This window comes from Lepidochelys kempii, chromosome 2, assembly GCF_965140285.1.
Source record: "Lepidochelys kempii isolate rLepKem1 chromosome 2, rLepKem1.hap1, whole genome shotgun sequence".
NCBI classification, from domain to species: domain Eukaryota; kingdom Metazoa; phylum Chordata; order Testudines; family Cheloniidae; genus Lepidochelys; species Lepidochelys kempii.
Window position 1 is genome coordinate 179,847,953 of NC_136381.1, and position 23,303 is coordinate 179,871,255.

Below are 23,303 nucleotides of genomic sequence, written 5' to 3' on the forward strand. Positions count from 1 at the left end.
GATAAGGAAGTACTATTATGCCCCTATTACAGATGAGGAACTGAAGTCTGTAGAGACTAAGTGACTTGCCCAAAGCCACATGGAAAGCCTGTGGCAGAAGACAGAATTAAACCCGTGTCTCCCAGGTCCCAGGCTAGCACTAAGCACTAGACCATGCCTCGTCCCTTCAGCCCCAAACCTCTCTCTGTCCCCCTCTCTCATATCCACCCCTCCCCTTCAGCTCCTATCCTCCCCCACATCCATGCCTATATACACCAATATGCCTCCCTCTGCCGCTCCCTCTAGTCTGATCCGCCATTCGTTAACTCCAGTCCATTTCCTCCTCTGCTGTCCCACCTGTCCCTTCCGCTCCGCACTGTTTCCTGTACCCCACTGCTTCCCCCCCACTTCTGACAACCATTCCCCCCTCCCACTCTGCTTCTTCTCACACTCTGGTTCCTGCACCTGTCTCTCCCTGTGTTACCCCCCCCACACACACACACTCCTCACCCCTCTGCATTCTCAGTCAGGCTGCTTCCTCCTTCTCCTCCTCCTCATCCCCGGGTGCTAGCGGCAGGGGTGGGGAGGCACTGATCACACAGAAGAGAGTGGGTCCTTGCTCTCACATCTGGTGCTAAAGTGGCCTGCAGCAGCAACAGTGTTGTCAGCCTCAAAAAGATCTGGAGAAACTGGAGAAATGGTCTGAAGGAAATAGGATGAAATTCAGTAAGAACAAATGCAAAGTACTCCACTGAGGAAGGAACAATCAATTGCACACATACAAAATGCCTAGGAAGAAGGAGTACTGTGGTAAGGCATCTGGGGTCATAGTGACTCTCAAGTTAAATACCAGTCAACAATGTAACACTGTTGCAAGAAAAGTGAATGTCATTCTTCGGTGTATTAGCAGGCGTGTGATAAGCAATTCTTCTGCTCTACTCAGTAGTGGTTTAACGCATGGCCCCATGGGGCCCATACCCAGGGCCGGGGCCAATATGGGAGCCCCTACAGGGGTGCTGGAACCTGTGAGGAACTGGGAGGCGACTGGCACCAGGACTGTGACCCCAACCTCTTCTTCTCCTCCTCTTTCTCCCAAGTCTCTGCCCCTTGCACCTCCGCACCCTTTCTTGCATGACCAAGTCACTTGTCCTCTCTAGGTTTCAGTTTCTCCTGCTGTGAACAATACCTGCCTCACATAGACAATGAAGCTTAATGAAATTCTAGGATAGAAAATGCAACACCAGTGCAAGTTATTATGCATGATGACTAGACCATGGCAAAATTCAGTTTTGCTCTCTCCAGACTTGCAAGACCAAATCATACGACAACTACCGTGCTGTATAATGCGTGACCATGACTTGGTAGATTTGCTAGGTGGAGGGGCAACAATGGGTGTATTTTGTGAAACCTCCCGCTGTGGCACTAACGTCAGTCGAGCCCCACCAAGGACACCAAGTGCAGCAGTGTTCGTGCTCGCATTTTTATACTGGTGTCACTTAACCCTGCTCAGAGCAGGTCTACAAGACATGGTGGTAACAGGCCAGTGAAGGCTTTTGCCCTCACTACACCAGTTCTCCCAGGGATCACCAGGGAAGATTCACCAGCACAATTGCAATGCTGGGAGATATTCCCAATAAACTCTTGGCTAGTAGACAAGCCCTTTGACACAACCACCTGTACATTTAGGAGGAACCTCTCACTGTATGTTCCTTTTCTATTTTTCATACCCACTGTCAGTTATTTCCCAGAATTATTCTGCAGGTGGCCGTGTCTGTGTCTGTGAGAGAGATCAAATACTCTGGTTAGTTCCCTTCCAATTGCTAGAGTGTCATCCACCCCTTTTGTCTGAAATGAGATGGGCTCTCTCAGATGTTAGCTCTGTTCTGTTCTAAAATGTCTGTGTATGCAGAGAAAAATATTTTTCCCTTCCCCAGCAGCCATGTGAAAAGATACCAGTAAATTGGTAACACAAACTGCAACAATTCCAACATACAGCAAAATATATAACCAGGGTACAGGCTCCCAGCTGCAGTCCATAGACCTCTTTGTGTTCGTCTCTAGAGAGCTGTATGATCACATAATGCTGGTTCCTCCTCATTACCATCTATTAAATTTCAGTAATACAGCTAAAAATGAAATTCTCTCTCAGGTATTATTTTTCCATGTAAGCAATTACTACACAGATGTGATGTGATTCCGGATGCAAGGAGGAGGAGATGGTCAATGCTATTGGGAACGGGAGAGGAGTTGTAGTCGATGAGACATACCCTCTTTTAGTATGTGGACCACACAGTGAAAATGTTTGAGAACCGCCTGATCCAACAGTCTAATTACAACATTAAAATCAAATAGAAGCCACCATCTAGTTTCCATTTTAAGGAGTGAGGATTCCTTAATAGAAAAGCTGCAAGGACATGCATAAATTCTCTTTCCAGTGTTTCTATTTGTATCAGCTTTATGAGGGCACAACAATGTGAATTCATTAAATTCTCCAAGCACTCAAGAAATCAGGAATGCTTCATTACAAGTATTTTCCCAGCTACTGGTTAGAGTGCCTGGATATTTGAGCAAGGACACAGCAGCAGAAGTAAAGTACCACAGCTTCTTGTAAAATGAAAAGTCAACGTGACACTTCAAGCTGGATCAAGTACTTTGGCACAGGAACCAAACTAGTTGTTTCGGGTAAGTATTTTTATTCTTGATTGTTTTTTTTTTAGTAAATAGAATCAAGGGAACAGACAAAATAAATTGGACCTAATAAATGAATATTAAAAAAGGAATTTGCACATAATCCATGTATTGCTCTTGACCTGGGTATGGAACTCCCACGTCCACCAATGGGTTCGCTGAGGGCACTTTATGATCCTACTGAGTAAAGTGAGTACAAGGGTAAAAGGCTGGAATATTTACTGAATAGCTGTTAAGAATCAGGAAGGAGGGAAATGGAGAGATTTAAATTTAAAATAACGTCCAAATGCCAGCTAGTGTAAAATTCACAGCACAAGTTTCAATTTAGCACAAGTTTCAATTTAGGTGTGAGATTATTAAAAAGTTTGTTATTGTTAGGACTATATCAGTGTACGATGATTAACGAAGGAAAATTGCCGGAGGTGCAACAGTCTGCAGGTTCTCAGAAAGTTGTTTTACTGAAAGTATCTTTTCCCTTTTGTGTACAATAATCTTTATCGGATTAACGCTACAGAAACAGTCCAATCAATAATGTAAGTGCTAGTTAATGTTGAGTACAGAACAGTATTTACAATCCATTGTTTAGCAAATGTCATTTTCTAAACTATACACTAAGAGCATGTTAAAATGTAAAGTGAAACACAGAGATTGTGACTTGACAAAGGGCAGAGAGGGAGAGCCAGAAAAAAAGGCAAATCTCCTGAGTCTCCCTCTGGCGCTTTAACCACAAGACCATCCCTCCTATCCAGGCACATTGGAGATCATAGGACTAAATCCTGCTCATCCACTGAAATTAATGAAAGTGTGCGGTGACCAGGAATTCACCCCACTCAATTTTCCATGCCGAGATGTATTTCAAGGAACAAAAAACATTTCTGGTAGAAGGTGGCACAGGAATTCACAAAGTGTATAAACTCAATTTAATACTCCCACAATTAAGTCGCCAATAGCAAGCCTTGTTTAGACTGTGGACTTTGTATTTAAAATATGAACGTCAGAATTTGAATTCAGTGAAATTCATACCTTCATGATTCATTAGTTTTTGCAGAGGATTTCAGTGACGTAAGTATGGAGTAAAGTACTTTGGCTCCGGCACCAAACTGTTGGTTTCAAGTAAGTTTCTCAAGATGTTTTCAAAGCATACATTTACTCTGGGTGTTTACTATGCTTGTTATCCCCGACAAAAGCAAGCTATTCATAAATATACTGGGTGAAATCCTGATTCCTCTGAAATTAAAGGCAAAACTCCAATTGATTTCATTGGAGTCAGGATTTCACCCATTCTAGTCTCTCTAATTCAGAACGAACCAGTTACGCTTGCGTAATCAATGAGAATGATGTAAATTGTTTGGAGATCGTGTTTGGTATTGTCACACCGTGAGATGATTGTGCAAAAATATTCTGAAGTAGAACCACTCATTGTTAGCAGTGAATGTGAAATGTAGAACTTATGGGTTTTGTACAATACTGTATATTTAGCACCCCCTCATATCAGTTGTTGAGCTTCTTTAATGCTCATTCATTTAAATAGGAGTTGAGGATGATCAGCACTTGGAGGATCTGGGCATTAGGTAGCATTAAAAGGTACATTTCTAGTAGAAAACTCAATTGCATTAAGATATTCCTTTCCTAAAAAAAGCTGCAGTTCAGAAAGGCACTTAAACATGTTTTTGTTCGTATTCAGCAACGTATTTAAGCTTGCGCTTAATTAAAGGCCAAAACAAGGCCAAAATGCAGTAAATCATGTTCCAGATAGTGATGGTGAATAAAGAGGTGTGCTTATTTTTTACATAAACAGAAGGTATACATGATAGAGTAATCCTTTAAATAAAATACGATAATTGATCCAATAATACAATTCTCAATTTTATTTTTTAAAGATAATTTCCAATTGTTAAAATGTTTCAGCCATGTTTGGATTTCATGGGATTGAGAGAATTCTGTGTCTTTAATTAGGTTTATTCTTCCCTCCAGATACTGATAAATGGTCCTTGCTGGGTGCCTAGTCCTTGAGACAAACAAATATTTCTGAAGAGCAAATGTTTTCTGTTGGGTAAATATTTCTGATTACATCAAATGGCAGAAATTAGCCAAAATAATGGTTATGAATATACCCAATTTAAGAGCTATATTCTACCCTCAATCTATCGTTATCATTAGGAGCACCATCATGGAACGATGGCAGCGTGCAGGCTTAATTTTATTACCTCAGCCTGTGGACCCTAATTTTAAAAGTAATTTGTTCCTTTCCACAAATTATTAGTAACAGCTAATCTAAACCATATTGAATCAGATTAATTTTAGGGACAGATTTTCAGTGGCACATCTAACTTCACCATGATCCATCAATATAATGATACTAGATCTGTACAGTATTTTGCAAAGGATTTGCTCACTGTGATACTTCTAGTGGATATATCAAAGTATTTGGCTCTGGTACCAAGCTCATTGTAACAGGTAAGTTATGTGGTAATTACAGTAATGCAAAGCTAAAGAGACTTATTGTGATCATTGAAAATCTTTTTATTACAGGTAAGGTCAACAATTGTAAGCTTGATCTTGTGAAGTACTGAGCACTTAATGTTAGGTGCTGAACACTATCAATTCCTGTAGACTTCAGTGCAAGTCAGGGTTGTTGGCACCTGGTATGATTTGATTCCAAATACATCAACTTTTCAATCCCAGAGCAAACCTGCAATATTTACTGAGCGATTTAAAGTAGATTTTTTTTTCAAGGAAATAAATATTTCTAATATTTCAGCTACTAAACGTCATTTTTCAGAGGATGTGCCACCATAAGCATGCTGGTTCTTGGTCCAGTTGCAAAAATTTGTCTTAGCTTTGATATTACTCTATTTCATTTATTAAAATTCATTTATACAAAAAACATGCATAAAATTAAACAACTCTGAAAGAAGCAACATCATGCTTCTCATTTAAAACAAAAGAAGCAATCTCTGCAGTACTCAGTATCTTCATAGCTGAAATGTTGTAGTTACACCAGTGTAAGTGAAAGAATTTGGCCCTAGAGATTGTCCTCTTGTGTGACGTACCTTGGCATTGCAGGCAAACTGACACTTGCAATTATATAATATATATACTTAGGGATTGAGTCTTCTTTGCCCTGCTCTTGGAAGCCATTTACGCTCATGAAAAGTCGATGGGAAGTGCTACCATTCTGATTAAGTTGCACGTTACCCCCAGTTTGCATTGGTATAACTGACTGCACAAACACAGGACAAAGGAAAATCAGCTCCTTACTCTCTTAGAATCACTCTCTGCACATTTATATAAATCAGCTAGAACGGTCAGTCTATTTTAAACCTGAATTCACAATCAAGTTTACCTTAGTACCCCTATAGCTCTCAACTAACGGTAAATTGCTGTAATGCTGCCAATTAAAATACATACACTACCATAATTAATTCTAAAAATATCAGATCAGGATCAGCATGTTGCTTTCAGTGAATATTCTGTGGTATTAAGAATGTAGATACAATTTAGTTAGCATTATAGTTTAAAATGGACGGTTTTCCTCTTACCACAGTCAAAACAGCTGGTAAAGTTATGGGAGTTTTACCTGTCAAAGAGTGCAGGATCTTATACAGGTAAATCCTCTTACCTGTATAAGATCCTGCACTCTTTGACAGGTAAAACTCCCACAGCTTTACCAGCTGTTTTGACTGTGTAAGGAATGGAGAACCATGTCTGTGATATGTGTAGATTATTTATTACAGCATGAAGAGCTAAGATTGCTCACTTGCTTTATTAATGTATTAAACCTGTAGGATACAATCAAATGTTTCAGTAATAAAATATCTTTTCAAAGAGAAATATCAAATATTGGCTAAGTAAGTTCCTCCTGAGAAAAGAAAAAAATCTAAGATCATGGAGAAATTCAGATCCTGGCACAATTCTAAGTAAAATGAAAAGAAATTGTGGATGTTTGTGCCAGGGCTGAATTTGACTCCAGAATTACAGGAATCGGGGCAGTGTAAGTGAGAGCAGGGTCTATACCTACCAGAATTCTTCAGAATTCTTGCTTAGTGGAATAGATGAGTAAAAAGATTTGGAAACAGAACCAAGCTTGGTGCTGTCAACAAGCCTGACATAGGAATAATGGTGCTTCTCATGTTATATCCATTAAAGTGCATCTAGTCATCATGAAAGAAGTTTACATTAAAATGTTATAACTGGATTCTTCTGAATGTAATATTCTAGAAAAAAACCTGGTACTAATGGCAGGCTCAGTGCAGAAGCCAAAGACTGAATTGAATGTGGAGACTGAACTGTCCCCTCTCAGCCCTAGAGGTTGTCCTTCCAGGACAAAATTGACATGGCTTGGTGGGATGGTGTGAAGAAGCTTCCCTTGTACCTGCCTGTGTTGTATCTCTCCTGTGTAGAAAGGGATTCAGTCTATAATGCTATGTATATGGCAACTTTCAGAAGCACTCGGTCATTTTATTTGAAAATAAGAAAATAATTCACCAAAACTATACATTAAATTTCATAGAAGAAATAAATGCAAAAATATTTGGAATGCTTATTAAAAGGTTGTCCATTGTATGATGGAATTTACTTGGGATCTGGTAAAACAGAGTGCATTAAGAGCAGAGTGATCAGTGATTTAGTTATAAAGTACAAAGGAGCTACTATTACTGATATTTATTTTGATAAGATTCTCAAGTAGTCTAGGGTTGGTTTTAATTGGTTTGCTGCCTTTTGAAACAGTTCTAGGAATTGATTTTTGACATTACCGACTGAATATAACAAACTCTTTATAGAAAAAATACATAAGTATCTGATCTAAATCCCATTGGCCCTAAAAGACCAAATCCAAATTTATGGCAGAAAGGGATGTGCAGTTGTGAGCAAAGAATCTTCAGAGGACAGGTGTCCACCTGAAAAAACTTCATCACGATAGGCACTGTTGCTGGCACTTTTAGCAGAAATACCAAGAATTTAAGGGATATTAAGAATAATTTACCATCTCATCCTTTAAAGGTGACCTTTGCAAACAGGTTTCAAATACACTGTTTGGACCAGGTGAGAAATCCAGCATGAAATAAAACAGATTCTCCAGCAATGGTCCAAAATCACCCATCACATTTTACAATGGCATTACTAAGCACTGGGCCACTGTTGTAGAATGCTAAAGTATTTTCAATGTAGGCAGTTTCCAGTGCTGTCAGTTTGGCACCTTTCACAAGCACTAAATTCACTTTAGAAGAAAAATCGAAATTTCAAGTGATGCTGAGGGATCCCAGCCTGAGGAAATTCTAATGCATTTGAAGTTTTTGACTTATTGTGTATGTCCACTCCTGAAGTACTCCAAACATCCAGTGCAATCTATTGGAGTTTGGGGTGTCAGAGGAATACAGGATCAAGCATTTGCCATTTTGTAAGGAAAAGCCATTTAAATCACAAGCCTAGTATATTAAAGTGATTCTATCAACTTCTGTTCACAATTGCACATCAAACAATATGAAGCTATATTGGGCCACATGGAAGCTATATGGGCCAGATCCTCAGTGGAGCACCTTTGATTTGCAGCAGCTGACGATCTGGCCCATGAGTTTTTGCAAAGCACATGAACACAGTGACAACAATTATATCAAAGTCTTCGGCTCTGGCACAAAGCTCGTTGTTTCAAGTAAGTTCTATGGTAGCATAGAAAAAAATTATATGTGATAATATAAAATTAGAGACTGCAGAGCACAATTTATTCAAAAAGCATAACGGACAATGGAAACGTGATATGCAATCTACAGTAGAAGAATGAATGTCTTTACTATCTAAATATGAGGTTAATGTACAGAGTTGAGAGTAAAACAGATGAGTGATCACGTTGACAATTATTGATATAGAGGGGTATTTTACTCATCCTGAGTCAAAGCTGGGTTGTTCTCTTGCGTAGGGGTCAATGCCTCAGACCACGAGAACATCCAGTGCAGGGTGCAAGCCAAAGAGGCAATACTAGGGTACCCCTGTAAACCAAAGAACAGTGGGGATCGGGGGTAGGGGAGTGGTGAGGGCATGGAATGGCTAGTGGGTCTGACACTAGTGAAATCAACTGGCCAAAACACCTGCACAGTGGGTGGCCAACTGCATGGACTTTACTGAAGCTCCTGGGCTATGATGCTCTAGCTAGGTTGGGGGGAAGATTTCATCTTCCCATCCATCACGTAGCTCTCCTAGAGAAACCCCCTTTACTCAACTTAGTGCGGTGACCAGGATTTAGCATCTCATATCACAAGTACATATTAGTCAGCAGATGTAAGAAGTTAGTGGGTGGAAAGATGTCATGACAACGTCTTGAGAAAAGAAGATAGGTCACAGTCTACTGTAAAATGAGTATTTTTTCTAATGATATGCTTATTTATATTGGCATTTTAAAAATGCACCCATTTGACCACTCTGACAGTACAGGGACAAAAACACTGAGCATCCAGCAGAACTTAACTGAAATACCCTTTTCCATCAATCCACTAGGCAAGAGAAAATAGGTACAAGTCCAACATTAGGTCTCAAATGTCAAACAGATCCTCTCTGTCAGTGAAATGAATGATTTTTGTTTAAACAGAATTTAAAAGCTACCAAATTAATATTAATATACAGTATTTGAAAACACCAATGTAAGCTCACCCGGTATTGATTAATATTAATATATAGTATTTGAAAATACCAGTGTAAGCTCAATGTATTGAAATTTCCACCATTTCCTTGCTTGAATTAACTGGCTCTCAGTTGTGCCTATTTAGCAATATCTGTTCAGATCTGACCCCTCGGAATGGACATGCCTTGGGCAGTTTTTGTTGTAAGTTGTAACACTGTGGGAGCTGCGAAAATCTTTGGAACTGGCACAAAACTTGTCGTAACTAGTAAGTTTTCAGACAAACTATTTTAAACGTTTCATAATGGCAAAATCCATCAAATTAAGCTCAATCATTTATCTCGATGCAAGAATGTACACTGGCTAAAATTTTATTATTAGTGTAATAATTTATTAACAACACTAATGTTAATGAAACCATAAGTCACTGGCTAGCAACAGAAATGTCGTAACAATCCTTTTCTCGTTTGGGTGTAAATAATACCAGGTGCTGAGCACCCTCAATGTCCGTTGGCTTCAGTGGGAAATGAGAAGCGTTCCAAACTTCATAGGAGCATTCAGCACTTTGCTGGACCAAGCACATAATGCAAAATTAAAATTACAAGCATGCCATTTACTTATTTTTTAATAAATTCTGACGGCATAAAGGACTTTGTTCTCAAACATCAGCGGTTATTTACGTATGATAGTTTACCTGTAAGTGGCATGCAGATTGCAAACGCACACAAAAAGAGGTAGCACTGAGTCAATTACAACTTAACCCTGCAATTCTCCCTTTAGAAAACCTCCCATTGAAACTAATAGGAATTTCCTTTGAGCAAGGAGGGAAGCCAAAGGGCCCAAAGTAAATTGCCGTCTTAAAAAAAGAGAAGTGATACTTAAAGTAGTAAGAATATATCATGTATATTCTTTTACAGCATGCCTTCCTTGTTAAAAATTCCACTTAAATAAATTAGACAAGCGAGGTGTTTTGAAAAGTTAAATTGGACCAAAACAACAAGTAGCTCCACACTGGAAATTATAATTGACTTGGAAATTAAGAGTCTTATCTTCTTAAAGTGTCTTATTCAAAGGCCATTGAAGCCAAAGGAAAAAAGCCCTTTGGCCTTAAGGGGTTTTATATCTCGCCTAAAATGAGGCGAGATAGTTAAAACAGATTTTGCCCACTTATGCGCACACACATGCTGCTTATATATGTACAAAATTAAGATTTTTATATTGGATAGACACCCATCTAACCATGTACAAATACAAAAAACTACGTGCTTGTAGAAGTATCAACATGTAAACGTGACTCCAATTTCTAAAAACATCTAATGAGAAATGCCAGAAATAATCATTCGTTTTTGCAAAGCACAACATCACTGGGCACGAAGCTATGTAAAGGTTTTTTGAATACATACAAGACTTGAGTGAGTAAATCATTTGGTAAACCTACTGGTCAAGCCCAATCCTGTATTCCTGGGTGCTTATGGTTTATATGGAATGTAAGATTGAGCTCCAAATGTTGAACTAATTAGTGCTGGAGCATGAGGATCGAAATTGAAAAGAACAGAAAAATCAATTCCCAAAATTGGTGACAATTTCCAAAGTGAGGGAGCTCTTTAATGAAGAGATTTTTCTTGGTTAGGTAGTCTTACATTTCAGCTATTTCCTTCTAATTTCAAGATATTTTAAATCCTTTTTGACACAACCCTAATTACAAGGGTATAGTCTGGTTCAGTTCCAAGTAGTTTCAGAAAACTCTAGAATAGCCAGACAGCACAAAAATAAGCTGAAACCATTTTAGAAAAGGAACCTTCACAAGCGTTGACATCAAGGGGACTACTCACAAAGCATAAAATTAAGCACATGTGTAAGACTTTGTGGGAGAAGGGCCTAATCTATTTGTGTCTCAGTTGACTAAAGACAATTGCTGACATTATCAAAGGAGCCTGAATTTGAAAGGGATTTGGGCACCTAAATCCCTTCTTACTGCCTTTAAAAATTCCAACTAAATGTTTTGTGGAGTATAGGCCAACTATTTTGTTAAATGGCCTCTAATTTTTCACCTGCAATTAAGTGTTGGAACAAATAGAAAACGCACAGAATACATGGTGCCCATTTGGGGACCTTTGACACTACTGAAATATCAACAACCTTCCGTTTCTTCTTTGTGGTGCACATTTATAACATGAGAATGTTGCCTCGTTCCGCAGAGAATACTTCTTTGGCAGTTAGCTGGGTTGGGAACCTTATTCTCTTGGTTGTATCCCACAGTGACAAATAGGTATTTGAAATTAGCAGCAGTAGATGTGTTTTCAACCTGCTCACTTCTTGTGATTACTAGTAAATTTAATATACTGTTTAAAAAAATGTATCGTTGACTGTCAGCCATATAACAGGAGCAGACAGATCATGATTTTGGTAGGGAAGTCTTTTCTGACCTGGTTCAGTCTTATTTCATGCACTTACACAAACTTGGGGATGAAATAAAATTCAACATTCCCTCTATTCTAGGGGTTCTCAAACTGGGGGTCGGGACCCCTCAGGGGGTGACGAGGTTATTACATGGGTGTGGGGGTCGCAAGCTGTCAACTTCCACCCCAAACCCTGCTTTACCTCCAGTATTTATAATGATGTTAAATATATAAAAAGTGTTTTTAATTGATAAGGAGGGGTTTCATTCAGAGGCTTGCTATGTGAAAGGGGTCACCAGTTTGAGAGCCACAGCTCTATTCCTCAGCAAAGATTTGATCGCTGAGCTCTGTTGAGAGCTCCATTGTTAATAATGCTTCAGAATCAAGATTTTCAAAAGTGGTTGACTAAAGTTAGGCTCCTAAATACTTATTTGGGCATTTAAGTTTCTTGATTTTCAGAAGTGTTGAGCATTATGCATAACGCTCCATGACACTGGCCAAATACATGAACAAAGTCATTTCAGGATGTATCATCCTTGCTAATTTTGTAATTGATATTTGTCATTGAGGGATACAGGTTACTATATTTACTGTAATTTCCCAAAATGGCGTTCAGCAACAGTTTCCCTGAAGTTGTATCGGCTGGGTCTGCACAAGAATATATCTTGTGTGTTCTTATATCATTTTAAGGTGAAAAATTGATAAAAAATGTTTTCACAAAGGTTCAGTTTCTTAGTGTGGAAAAGGCTTAAAGATTACTTTTTTCTCTTTTTAAAGGTGCTAACTCAGGTTCTTAAATAGTAAATGCAGATAGTTCAGGGCAAATTTATCTCCTGATAGAATATTCTAGTGATTCTTAAAGAGAGAGGCCTTATTAAAAGGTTTGTGGAATCCTTAATACTCTTCCCTTCTGGTACATCTACATTGTAATAAAAATCCTGTAACACCAAGTCTCTGAGCCTGGGTCAAATTACTTGGGCTTGTGGTCTCAGGCTTTGGTGCTAAAAACTGCAGTGCAGACATTCAGGCTCTGACTGGAGCCTGGGCTCTTAGGCCACCTCCGTTGTTGGGTTTCAGAGCTTGTGCTCCAGCTCAAGCCTAAACATCAGTTGTACTCAGCATTCATTCAAAAAGTGTTTAATATATTTTGAGTTTGGAAGCCATGTTAGTAGGCAGTTTTCTGTTCCACAAAAACCTGCATTCAATTCAAGCACGTAAACTTCTGCAATTCCAACTCCCTAAAGCTGTAACCCATAAGTGGATAATTTACTCCTACCTTCACAATTTAATATGCAGTAACAATATATTATAGACTTAAATAGTTCAAATACATTTGGCAACAGAATATCGTTCCCATGCTGAACTCAGAGTTAAGATTGCGGGCTTGAGTGCAATTTGGAGGGATTGGATGCAAGAAATGAAATTGCCTCTCTTCTGCTTTCAAATCTGTGAATTCTTTATTGTTTCAAAAGCACAGCATACCATGTATACTGCAATTCTGAATTTACTTAATTTCTAACACATTCATTTCTCTCTCTAAAATGAATTCAGAGACACAAGCAAAACTCGATCCCAGGAAGATCCAGGTTCTGCCTCCTTCTACTGAACAAGATGGGAAAGTAACACACATATGCCTCATTGAGGATTTTTACCCAAATGTCATTAAGGTGACTTGGGAAGACGATGGGAAGAATGCAAAGGATAATGCAGTGCATGGGGAAATTTGGCCCCCTGATGACAATCAACCTTCATACTCAATAAGCAGCTGGCTGACCGTAGATAAAAATAGCGGCAAGAATTATCATTGTAAATATCAACATGAAAGCAGAGAAGGTTTTGTCCCTATCGAATCTACAGGTATATACTATATTATTAAAACTAGTGCTATATATATTCAGAGAGTTCACTGTTTCTTTACAATAAAACAGTAAAATGTATGACCGTTCCTGAAAGGGTTTGCGCTCTCCAGGCCACTATCAGTTTCCATCTCTCCATAAGCTGGCTGTCACTGAAGCTTCTCCATCAAAAGCTCAGTTTTGGCTCCTCTCCCCCAATTTAAAATCTTTCTATAATGAATGAAAAATGTTGGCTGAGCTCCTCAGCTAGTGTAAAGCAGCAAAATTCCACTTAAGTCAATGGAGCTCTGTAGATTTACACCAGCCACGGACCCGGCCTACAGTGTTTGGTTTTGAACAAGTGATACATATTGCAACAAAAGTAATAACACACACAGCATCTAACTTCTTACAGCAGACCAGAAGAATTACACAAACCAAAATGAAAAAGATAATCCCTTTTCTCTTGCATTAAGAGAAGTAATTTCTGTTTGGTTCTTATCTGAGATACAATAAATTAATTACAGCAGATAAAAATGTCTCTCTTTCAAACGTACTGGAAAAAAGGAGTTTATTACCATCCCCCTCTTGCACATAAAAAATACCTAAGAGATGGGCCTTAGACTGTATCCTTATCAGGATTATTTTCTTCTGTCTCTTGTACAGCTATTAAACAACATTACCACTACCCAAAATGTCAACAATCTCAGGCTGCCTCAGGCTTGAGACAAAATCAGGTGGCCAGGTTTTTATCTAACGAGTATACGTACACATTGCAAAGGGGCAAACACAACTGAGTAATTTGGTGGGACAAAATGCATCTGGCTCGACATGAACAGAAACTTGCATACACAGAAGGGCCAATGTCCAGAACCTGCAATCAGATCGGCTAGTCCAGACCTCTGCACCCACGCAAATGCCAAAGACTTCAAGTGAGCTCCTAACAGGCACAGAGGTTTGCACTGACTGATCTGATTGCAACATCAGTACCTAAATCTCGATATAAGGCATACAAGTACTCACTTGCAGGAGCATATGCATTTTTCCAGTTTTATCTCTAGTTGGTTTTGCACATCCGTTATGTGCTACTGAGCATTTACTGTGTGGATGGAATCTCAGTGCTCATTTTCTAAAATATAAACTTTCCATATTTGAGTCACTGTAGTTTTAATAGTTTCACCATCTTTCTCTTTGAACTTCTATCAAGAAAAGTATGCCTTCATTTTCAACAAGAATCCTATTTGACAATTAAAGCCCTCTTTACATGTTATGCTTTTATCAGACACCTTTTCAGACACCACTGTAGTGCCTCAAACCATGGGAGGTTGTAACAAGAATGCTGAAAATGGCACCACGATTTCCACAGGTAATTCTAATTTTTTATACAATACATTATTCTAGATGTGGATAGACTCCAACTCTGGGGGTGCTCTGGTGCTGGAGCACCCATGGAAAAAAAATAGTGGGTGCTAAGTACCCACCAGCCACCTGCCGATCAGCTGTTTAGTGGGAGGGGCCGGAGGTGGGGAGGAAGAATTGGGGTGAGGGCAGGGGGTGCTCAGGTGAGGGGGCAGATCATGGGGGGAAGAGGTGGGGCAGATGCTGGGCCATGGGGAAGGGAGCAGAGCAGGGAGGAGAAGAGGCGGAGCCAGGGTGGGACTTTAGGGGAAGCAGTGAAGTGGGGTAGAGCACCCACCGGAAAAGGAGAAAGTCGGCACCTGTTGTTATAAGTTAACATCTGCTGTGGGTTACCAAAAGGGTCCAAAACCTAATGCGCACGGGCAGCTCAGGTTACACGTTGTAGCAGTCCTGCTGAAATACATGTTTTGGTGGAATTTGTTGTGCTTTGTTAACATGCCTCAAGGGTCATTGTTCTTTAAACTACACATGCCACTGGTCCTTAATCTAACATTTAACATATTAAATGTCAAAAAGTATGCTAAGCCAAACTTTTCAAATGGGGCATAAAGGTGCTGAAAGCTTGAAGACCCAACTGATTTCAGTGTCATTTCAGTACTTCTGAAAATCAGACCATTTGATTGATCAGCTGCTTAGATACAGACTCAGAACAAACGGAGGCACCCAGGTCTGAAAATTTTGGCCTATAATTGTGGCAACAGCCTATTTATAAGAAGCACTAGCATTCTCCTGAGCAGACACCAACGATGCCAGCACTGAGAGTGCCTCTTTGTTTCTCTCAGTTCTGCTGGATGGGGAAGGTCTGATCAGAACGTAGACCTCTTTAGAGGACACAATCAGATACTGATTTATGCATAGTCTGATTAGGTGTTATAATTACTGCAATCAAATACCATGTATACCTTACACTATCACACATGGTTTTATAGTTGTTTTTCTTTGCGGCTATAGAATATGCAACATTAACCACTTGTTGTTGTTGTAGATATTACAGACAGTTTCATGCACAGGACGGCGTATTTAATATATATTGTCCTACTCCTGAAAAGCACCATGTACTACGTCATCGTACTCTTCTTCATCTACAGGATGCAAAGTCCAATCAAGCACCGGGGAAAGAAACCTTAAACTTCTCCTTACAACTTCCAGTGTCAGCATTTGTGTCTGAAATTTACTTTGCTTTGCCATAAGCCTGTTCATAAGAAACACCTTGCTCTAAATATTAAGACATGCATTTCAATTTGATTTGATTGGCTATTTCTCTAATTAGTACAGATGGCTTCTTCTGCTTGAGAGCAAACAGTTTTATGTGAGACCATATTTCCTATTTTATTATTTTAATTTTATAACTGTGGAACTTCAAGGGCTGAGGCTACACTCCTTGATTTCAATGGGAATTTTGCATCACAAAATAGTGCGGAACCAGTCTCTTAGGCCCTTATCCTGCAAAAACACAAAGAACTTTTTGGTTGTGGAAAGGCCAACTGCATTCAGTGAAGTCAATGGGAAAACTCGTCCCATAAATATTTGCAGGTGTGGAGTTGTAATCTAGAATTTAAAAATATTTGTCATTTCTTTCTACGAATTACACTTATTTGCTTTATAAACAAATACAGGCTTCTGAAATATGACTAATTTTTTTAACTGAAACATTAATGGATTTTAAATAAAATTCAGCATTGCAGAGTCCTGTCCATTATTTATATCTTTCAAGGAAATCAATTCTAGGAACTGCAAGGGAGGATTCCCAAGGGCTCAGAGACCCATTTCTTTCATCCCCTGCACCCAACCATGTAACATATTTATCAAGCTTTTACCACGGTACTATCTGAATGCCTCACAATCTCTAATGCATTTATCCACACAACACCGCCTGTGAGATAAGGAAGTACTATTATGCCCATATTACAGATGGAGAACTGAAGTCTGTAGAGACGAAGTGACTTGCACAAAGCCACATGGAAAGCCTGTGGCAGAAGAGAGAATTAAATCCATGTCTCCCAGGTCCCAGGCTAGCACTAAGCACTAGACCATGCCTCCTCCCTTCAGCCCCAAAACTGTCTCTGTCCCCCTCTCTCATATTCACCCCTCCCCTTCAGCTCCTATCCTCCCCCACATCCATGCCTATATACACCAATATGCCTCCCTCTGCCACTCCCTATAATCTGATCCACCACCTGTTAACTCCAGTCCATTTCCTCCTCTGCTGTCCCACCTGTCCCGTCCTCCCCACATGTTTCCTGTACCCCACTGCTTCCCCCCACTTCTGCCAACCATTCCCCCCTCCCACTCTCCTTCTTCTCACACTCTGGCTCCTGCACCTGTCTCTCCCTGTGTTACCCCCCCACACACACACACACACACACACACACACACTCCTCACCCCTCTGCATTCTCAGTCAGGCTGCTTCCTCCTTCTCCTCCTCCTGATCCCCTGGGTGCTAGCGGCGGGGGTGGGGAGGCACTGATCACACAGAAGAGAGCGGGTCCTTGCTCTCACATCTGGTGCTAAAGTGGCCTGCAGCAGCAACAGTGTTGTCAGCCTCAAAACTTGAGGTTTTGGCAAACACGTGTGAAAAGTAGCCCCCAAAATCACTGAGGCTGGTGACACTGCTCCTTCCACACTCCCCCTCCCCCAGCAGTAACACTCTTCCCCTCCTCCCCACAGCACTCCAGTACATAAGTCCCAACCTTTCCAGTGGCTAAACTGGGCGGTGGAGATGGAGGGGGCCGATGAGCCAAACCTAAGTAGTGCCATGACCCCATGTTCTGGGAATATTGTCGCATCCCCGCCCCCGCAGTAACCCTCAAGGGATGTACACACACAGGCTGCTGCTCTCCCTGGCTCCTCCCTGTACCTGTGGCTGCAGCATCCCCTTCTCACACTGCTCACTCCACTGCCTGCCTGGCTCTCTGTTGCCTGGTCACCCCACCTCCCGCCTCCTCCTCTTCTGCACACGTATTGAAAGCAAACAAATATGGTGGCTCAGGACACAGCTGTGTCACGCTTGTCTCCACTGTCATGGACGCGAGAACTTTTGCTGTTATATGACCCTGCCCTGCTGCCATGCATACATTTACTGGGATAAAATCGTGCCTGGAATCATGGCAGTGTCAATGGGCAGGCGGCCGTTCCCCTGGCTCTGCCCCTGAGACTCCACGCCACCCACCATTGCCTGTGCAAAACGAACCTCACAATGAGGCCTCAACTCACGGCTCCTGTGCCAGCTCAGGCCCGGCTGCTTTCCATGAGCCAGCTGCAAACACCAGGCCTGGCCCCGCCCTGGACTCTACCTGCTCCCATTCCCCCCATACCACAGAGAGGGGCACCGTTGGGACTGGGGGCTGCAGCTACTCAGCCTCTCCCCTCGCTCGCTGGTGCTGTGCTGCATGGGGGGAGGGGCACAAAGCAGCAGAGGAAATAGCTCCAGGTGGCAGGAGGGAAAAGGTGCCACCACCCTCTGGATGAAACAGGCGCTGGGAGCTGCTGCCCCTGTGCGTGCCGTGGGGGCGTCATGGCAGCAGCCGCGGCTCACTCGCACGTGGGACAATTCGGGGTTTAGACCCCTCCCCCACATCCCCACCCAGCTGTGCACGCGCCCTGGTGGCTGCTCATGCGCAAAGGCCACCCGTGGCAGCAGGGTCCGGGCCCATCTGAATCACCCAGAGATCACCCAAAGGGTCACCTGTCACCAGCTAAAGGGTTATTGGGTTGTGGGGGGAGGTTTGCTGCTGAGGCCTTTCAAAGTCGCCAAGTCAGTGAAAAATTGCCGAGGTTGGCAACACTGAGCAGCGATTACAAGGAAAGTCCGGCTCAGCCCCCGAAGCACCAGCTCAGAAGCTTTGTGGGGATGCCACATGGGCAGACTGACCACACGTCTGAACTGGGAGGGCGCTAGCTAGAGCGTGCTTATTGCAGATGGAGTCTTCAGGGACTGGAGCTGCCCAACTTCAAAGTGTCTCCTGACATGTGCAAACTGAGATTTTTTCAAAGGCTGATAACTTTGGCCAAACCTGGGCATTTTCCCCACCGGCATTGTAAACAACACAGGTGTAAGAATTATTTTGATGTGGGCGAAAAATGGATTTTCCTGAAATCTACTTCTACAAATGACTGCACCGTTTTGCCAAAACTAATTTTTTTAACATCAGCCTAAAGCAGAAAGCTGGCATGGAAAGTTTCAGCCAGAACAGTTTAAGATTGACAAAGGTATAAGCAACTGAAAACAGAGTCTTGTAATGGGAAATTTCAGGCAACGTTAACTTATAGGCATCTGTCATGAAAGTGTGCCACCAATAATTAAATGTTTGTCTATATCACGCACCTTGATATCAAGGCCCTACCTGTATCTGTCTCTTACCACTTCATCCACCTACAACAAACCCATTTTTATTAAATGTAAACACCTGTGTGAATGTATAATTGTGGTTGCACATTTAAAATAGAAAAAGTCAGCAAGAGGAGGAGGAGAGAGGATGATTCTTGTATTTCTCTTTTATTCACTGCTCCTGGGTCCTAGAAGTGGGGAGATTTTGACCAGTCCTTACAATCTATCACAGAAATCATTGTGTAGTCTATAGCCTTCCATATCCTATTTTATGCTGTCATTTATCGCTCATCACTGAAGTGGCGGAGTGGTGATGCATTGGGGTGATCCCAGTTGGTATGAGCCAGGGTTATCTACGCTGCTACAAAAGGAATGGTGTTAAACAGCTTCCCTTCCTGCTGTTGCAAGTGTTTTGGAGGATAGGATTAAAATTCAAAATGATCTAGACAAACTGGAGAAATGGTCTGAAGGAAATAGGATGAAATTCAGTAATTTGGGTGTATTTTGTGAAACCTCCCGCTGTGGCACTAACGGCAGTCGAGCCCCACCAAGGACACCAAGTGCAGCAGTGTTCGTGCTGGCGTTTTTATGCTGGTGTCACTTAACGCTGCTCAGAGCAGGTCTACAAGACATGGTGGTAACAGGCCAGTGAAGGCTTTTGCCCTCACTACACCACTTCTCCCAGGGATCACCAGGGAAGATTCACCAGCACGATTGCAATGCTGGGAGATATTCCCAATAACCTCTTGGGCAGTAGACAAGCCCTTTGACACAACCACCTGTACATTTGGGAGGAACCTCTCACTGTATGTTCCTTTTCTATTTTTCTTACCCACTGTCAGTTATTTCCCAGAATTATTCTGCAGGTGAGTGAGCTGGGGGTGGCCGTGTCTGTGTCTGTGAGAGAGATCAAATACTCTGGTTAGTTCCCTTCCAACTACTAGAGTGTCATCCACCCCTTTTGTCTGAAATGAGGTGGGCTCTCTCAGATGTTAGCTCTGTTCTGTTTTAAAATGCCTGTGTATGCAGAGGAGGACCATATCCCCCCACCTCCCCGGTGCCCTCCCCCTCCCCAGCAGCCATGTAAAAAGACACCAGTAAATTCGTAACACACCAACTACAACAATCCCAACATAAAGCAAAATATATAACCAGGGTACAGGCTCCCAGCTGCAGTCTATGGAGCTCCTTGTGCTAGGCTGTAGAGAGCTGGCTGATCACATAATGCTGGTTCCTCCTCAATGTCATCTATTCAATTTCAGTAATACACGTAAGAATGAAATTCTTTCCAGGTATCATTTTTACATGTAAGCAATTGATACAGAGATGTGATGTGATTGCGGATGAGAGAAGGAGGAGGTGGTCAATGCTATTGGGAATGGGAGAGGGGTTGTAGTCCATGAAACAGTCTCTCTTTTAATATGTGGAAGACACAATGAAAATGTTTGAGAACCACCTGATCCAACAGTCTATTTACAACATTAAAATCAAATGGAAGCTGTAATCTAGTTGCCATTTTAAAGGAGTGAGGATTAATTAGCAGAAAAGCTGGAAGGACAAGTAAATAGAGTGACTGGGAAGAGAATTTATGTATCAGCTTTATGGGGGCACAAAAATGTGAAATCATTAAATTCTCCAAACAGTCAAGAAAGCAGGAATGCTTCATTCGAAGTATTTTCCCCATTTTGGTCAGAGTACCACAGCTTCTTGTAATATGAAAAGTCAACGTGACACTTCAAGCTGGATCAAGTACTTTGGCACAGGAACCAAACTAGTTGTTTCGCGTAAGTATTTTTATTCTTGGTTGTTTTTCTTTTAGTAAATAGAATCAAGGGACAAAAAAATTGGACTGAATAAATAAATATTAAACAAGGAATTTGCACATAATCCGTGTTTTACTCTTGACCTGTGTCTAGAACTCCCAAGGACACCACTGGGTTCACTGAGGACAGTATATGATCCTAACGAGTCAAGTGAATACAAGAGTAAAAGGCTGGAATATTTACTGAATAGCTGTTAAGAATCGGGAAGGAGGGAAATGGAGAGCTTTACATTTAAAACATTGGGCCAAGTTCATCTCTCTTGCAACTCCATTGAAAGAGAGTACAAATGCCAGCAAGTGTAAAATTCACAGCACAGGTTTCAATTTAGCAGGTGTGGGATTCTTAAAAAGTTTGTTATTGTTAGGACTATATCAGTGTACGATGATTAACGGAGGAAAATTGCCGAAGGTGCAACTGTCTTCAGGTTCTCGGAAAGTTGTTTTACCAAAAGTATCTTTTCCCTTTTGCGTATAATATTATTTATCTGATTAAAGCTACAGAAACAGTCCAATCAATAATGCAAGTGCTAGTTAATGTTGAGTACGTAACAAATGTCATTTTCTAAACTATACATTAAGAGCATGTTAAAATGTAAAGTGAAACACAGAGATTGTGCTTTGACAAAGGGCAGAGAGGGAGAGCCAGAAAAAAAGGCAAATCTCCTGAGTCTCACTCTGGTGCTTTAACCACAACACCATCCCTCCTATCCAGGCACACTGGAGATCATAGGACTAAATCCTGCTCATCCACTGAAATTAATGAAAGTGTGTGGTGACCAGGAATTCACCGCACTCAATCTTCCATGCCGAGATGTATTTCAAGGAACAAAAACCATTTTTGGTGGAAGGTGGCACAGGAATTCACAAAGCGCATAAACTCAATTTAATACTCCCACAATTAAGTAGCTAATAGCAAGCCTTGTTTAGATTGTGGACTTTGTATTTAAAATATGAACGTCAGAATTTGAATTCAGTGAAATTCATACCTTCATGATTCATTAGTTTTTGTAGAGGATTTCAATGATGTGAGTATGGAGTAAAGTACTTTGGCTCCGGCACCAAACTGTTGGTTTCAAGTAAGTTTCTCAAGATGTTTTCCAAGCATACATTTACTCTGGGTATTTACCATGCTTGTTATCCACGACAAAAGCAAGCTATTCATAAATATACTGGGTGAAATCCTGATCCCACTAAAGTCAAGGACAAAACTGCAATTGATTTCAGTGGGGTCAGGATTTCACCCATTCTAGTCTCTCTAATTCAGAACGAACCAGTTACGCTTGCGTAATCAATGAGAATGATGTAAACTGTTTGGAGATCTTGTTTGGTATTATCACACTGGGAGATGATTATGCAAAGATATTCTGAAGTGGAACCACCCATTGTTAGCAGTAAATGTGAAATGTAGAACTTATGGTTTTTGTACAATACCATGTATTTAGCACCCCGTCATATCAGTTGTTGAGCTTCTTTAATGCTCACTCATTTAAATAGGAGTTGAGGATGATCAGCACTTGGAGGATCTGGCCGTTAGGTAGCACTAAAAGGTACATTTAAAGTAGTAATATCTTAATGCAATTGTGTTTTCTTTCCTAAAAAAAACTCCAGTTCAGGAAGGCACTTAAGCATGTTTCCATTCATATTCAGCAACGTATTTAAGCTTGCACTTAATTAAAGGCCAAAACATAGGCCAAAATGCAATAAATCTTGTTGATTCCATATAATAATGTGGAATAAAAAGGTGTGCTTTTTTTACATAAACACAAGGTACATGTAACAGAGTAATCATCTGAATAATCATCTCTTGTGTAGGGGTCTATACCCCAGACCAGGAGAACATCCATAGTTCCATTCTCTGTGGGGGGGCAAGCCAAAGAGACTATACTGGGGTACCCCTGTGCACCAAAGAACTGTGGGGATCAGGGATAGGTGAGTGGTGAGGGCATGGAATGGCTAGTGGGTCTGTGACTAGTGAGATCAACTGGCCAAAACGCCTGCTCAGTGGGTGGCATAGGGGCAGGTGAAAGGTTTGCGAGAAAGGATGAGCACTGGAACCAAGAGAACAAATATTTGTGAATACTGTATATGTGATTACTGACATAAGCATTTTAGATTAGTATTGTAATTTTCTATTGCACAAAATCAGTTCAAATTCATACTAAAACATAATATGCCATCACAAAAGAGTGGAGGGGTGCAGGAATAAAAGGGTCTGATCCA

At 41.0% G+C, this 23,303-nt stretch overlaps 1 gene segment (V, D, J or C); it reads left to right on the forward strand.

The window, feature by feature from the left end:
* The first annotated feature begins 8,052 nt into the window (after window positions 1–8,052).
* On the forward strand, window positions 8,053–16,479 carry LOC140907291 (T-cell receptor gamma chain C region C7.5-like). The segment is given in 4 exon segments: window positions 8,053–8,320; window positions 13,231–13,536; window positions 14,797–14,880; window positions 15,919–16,479. Coding segments are annotated over 4 exon segments (702 nt in total).
* Window positions 16,480–23,303: the final 6,824 nt, after the last annotated feature.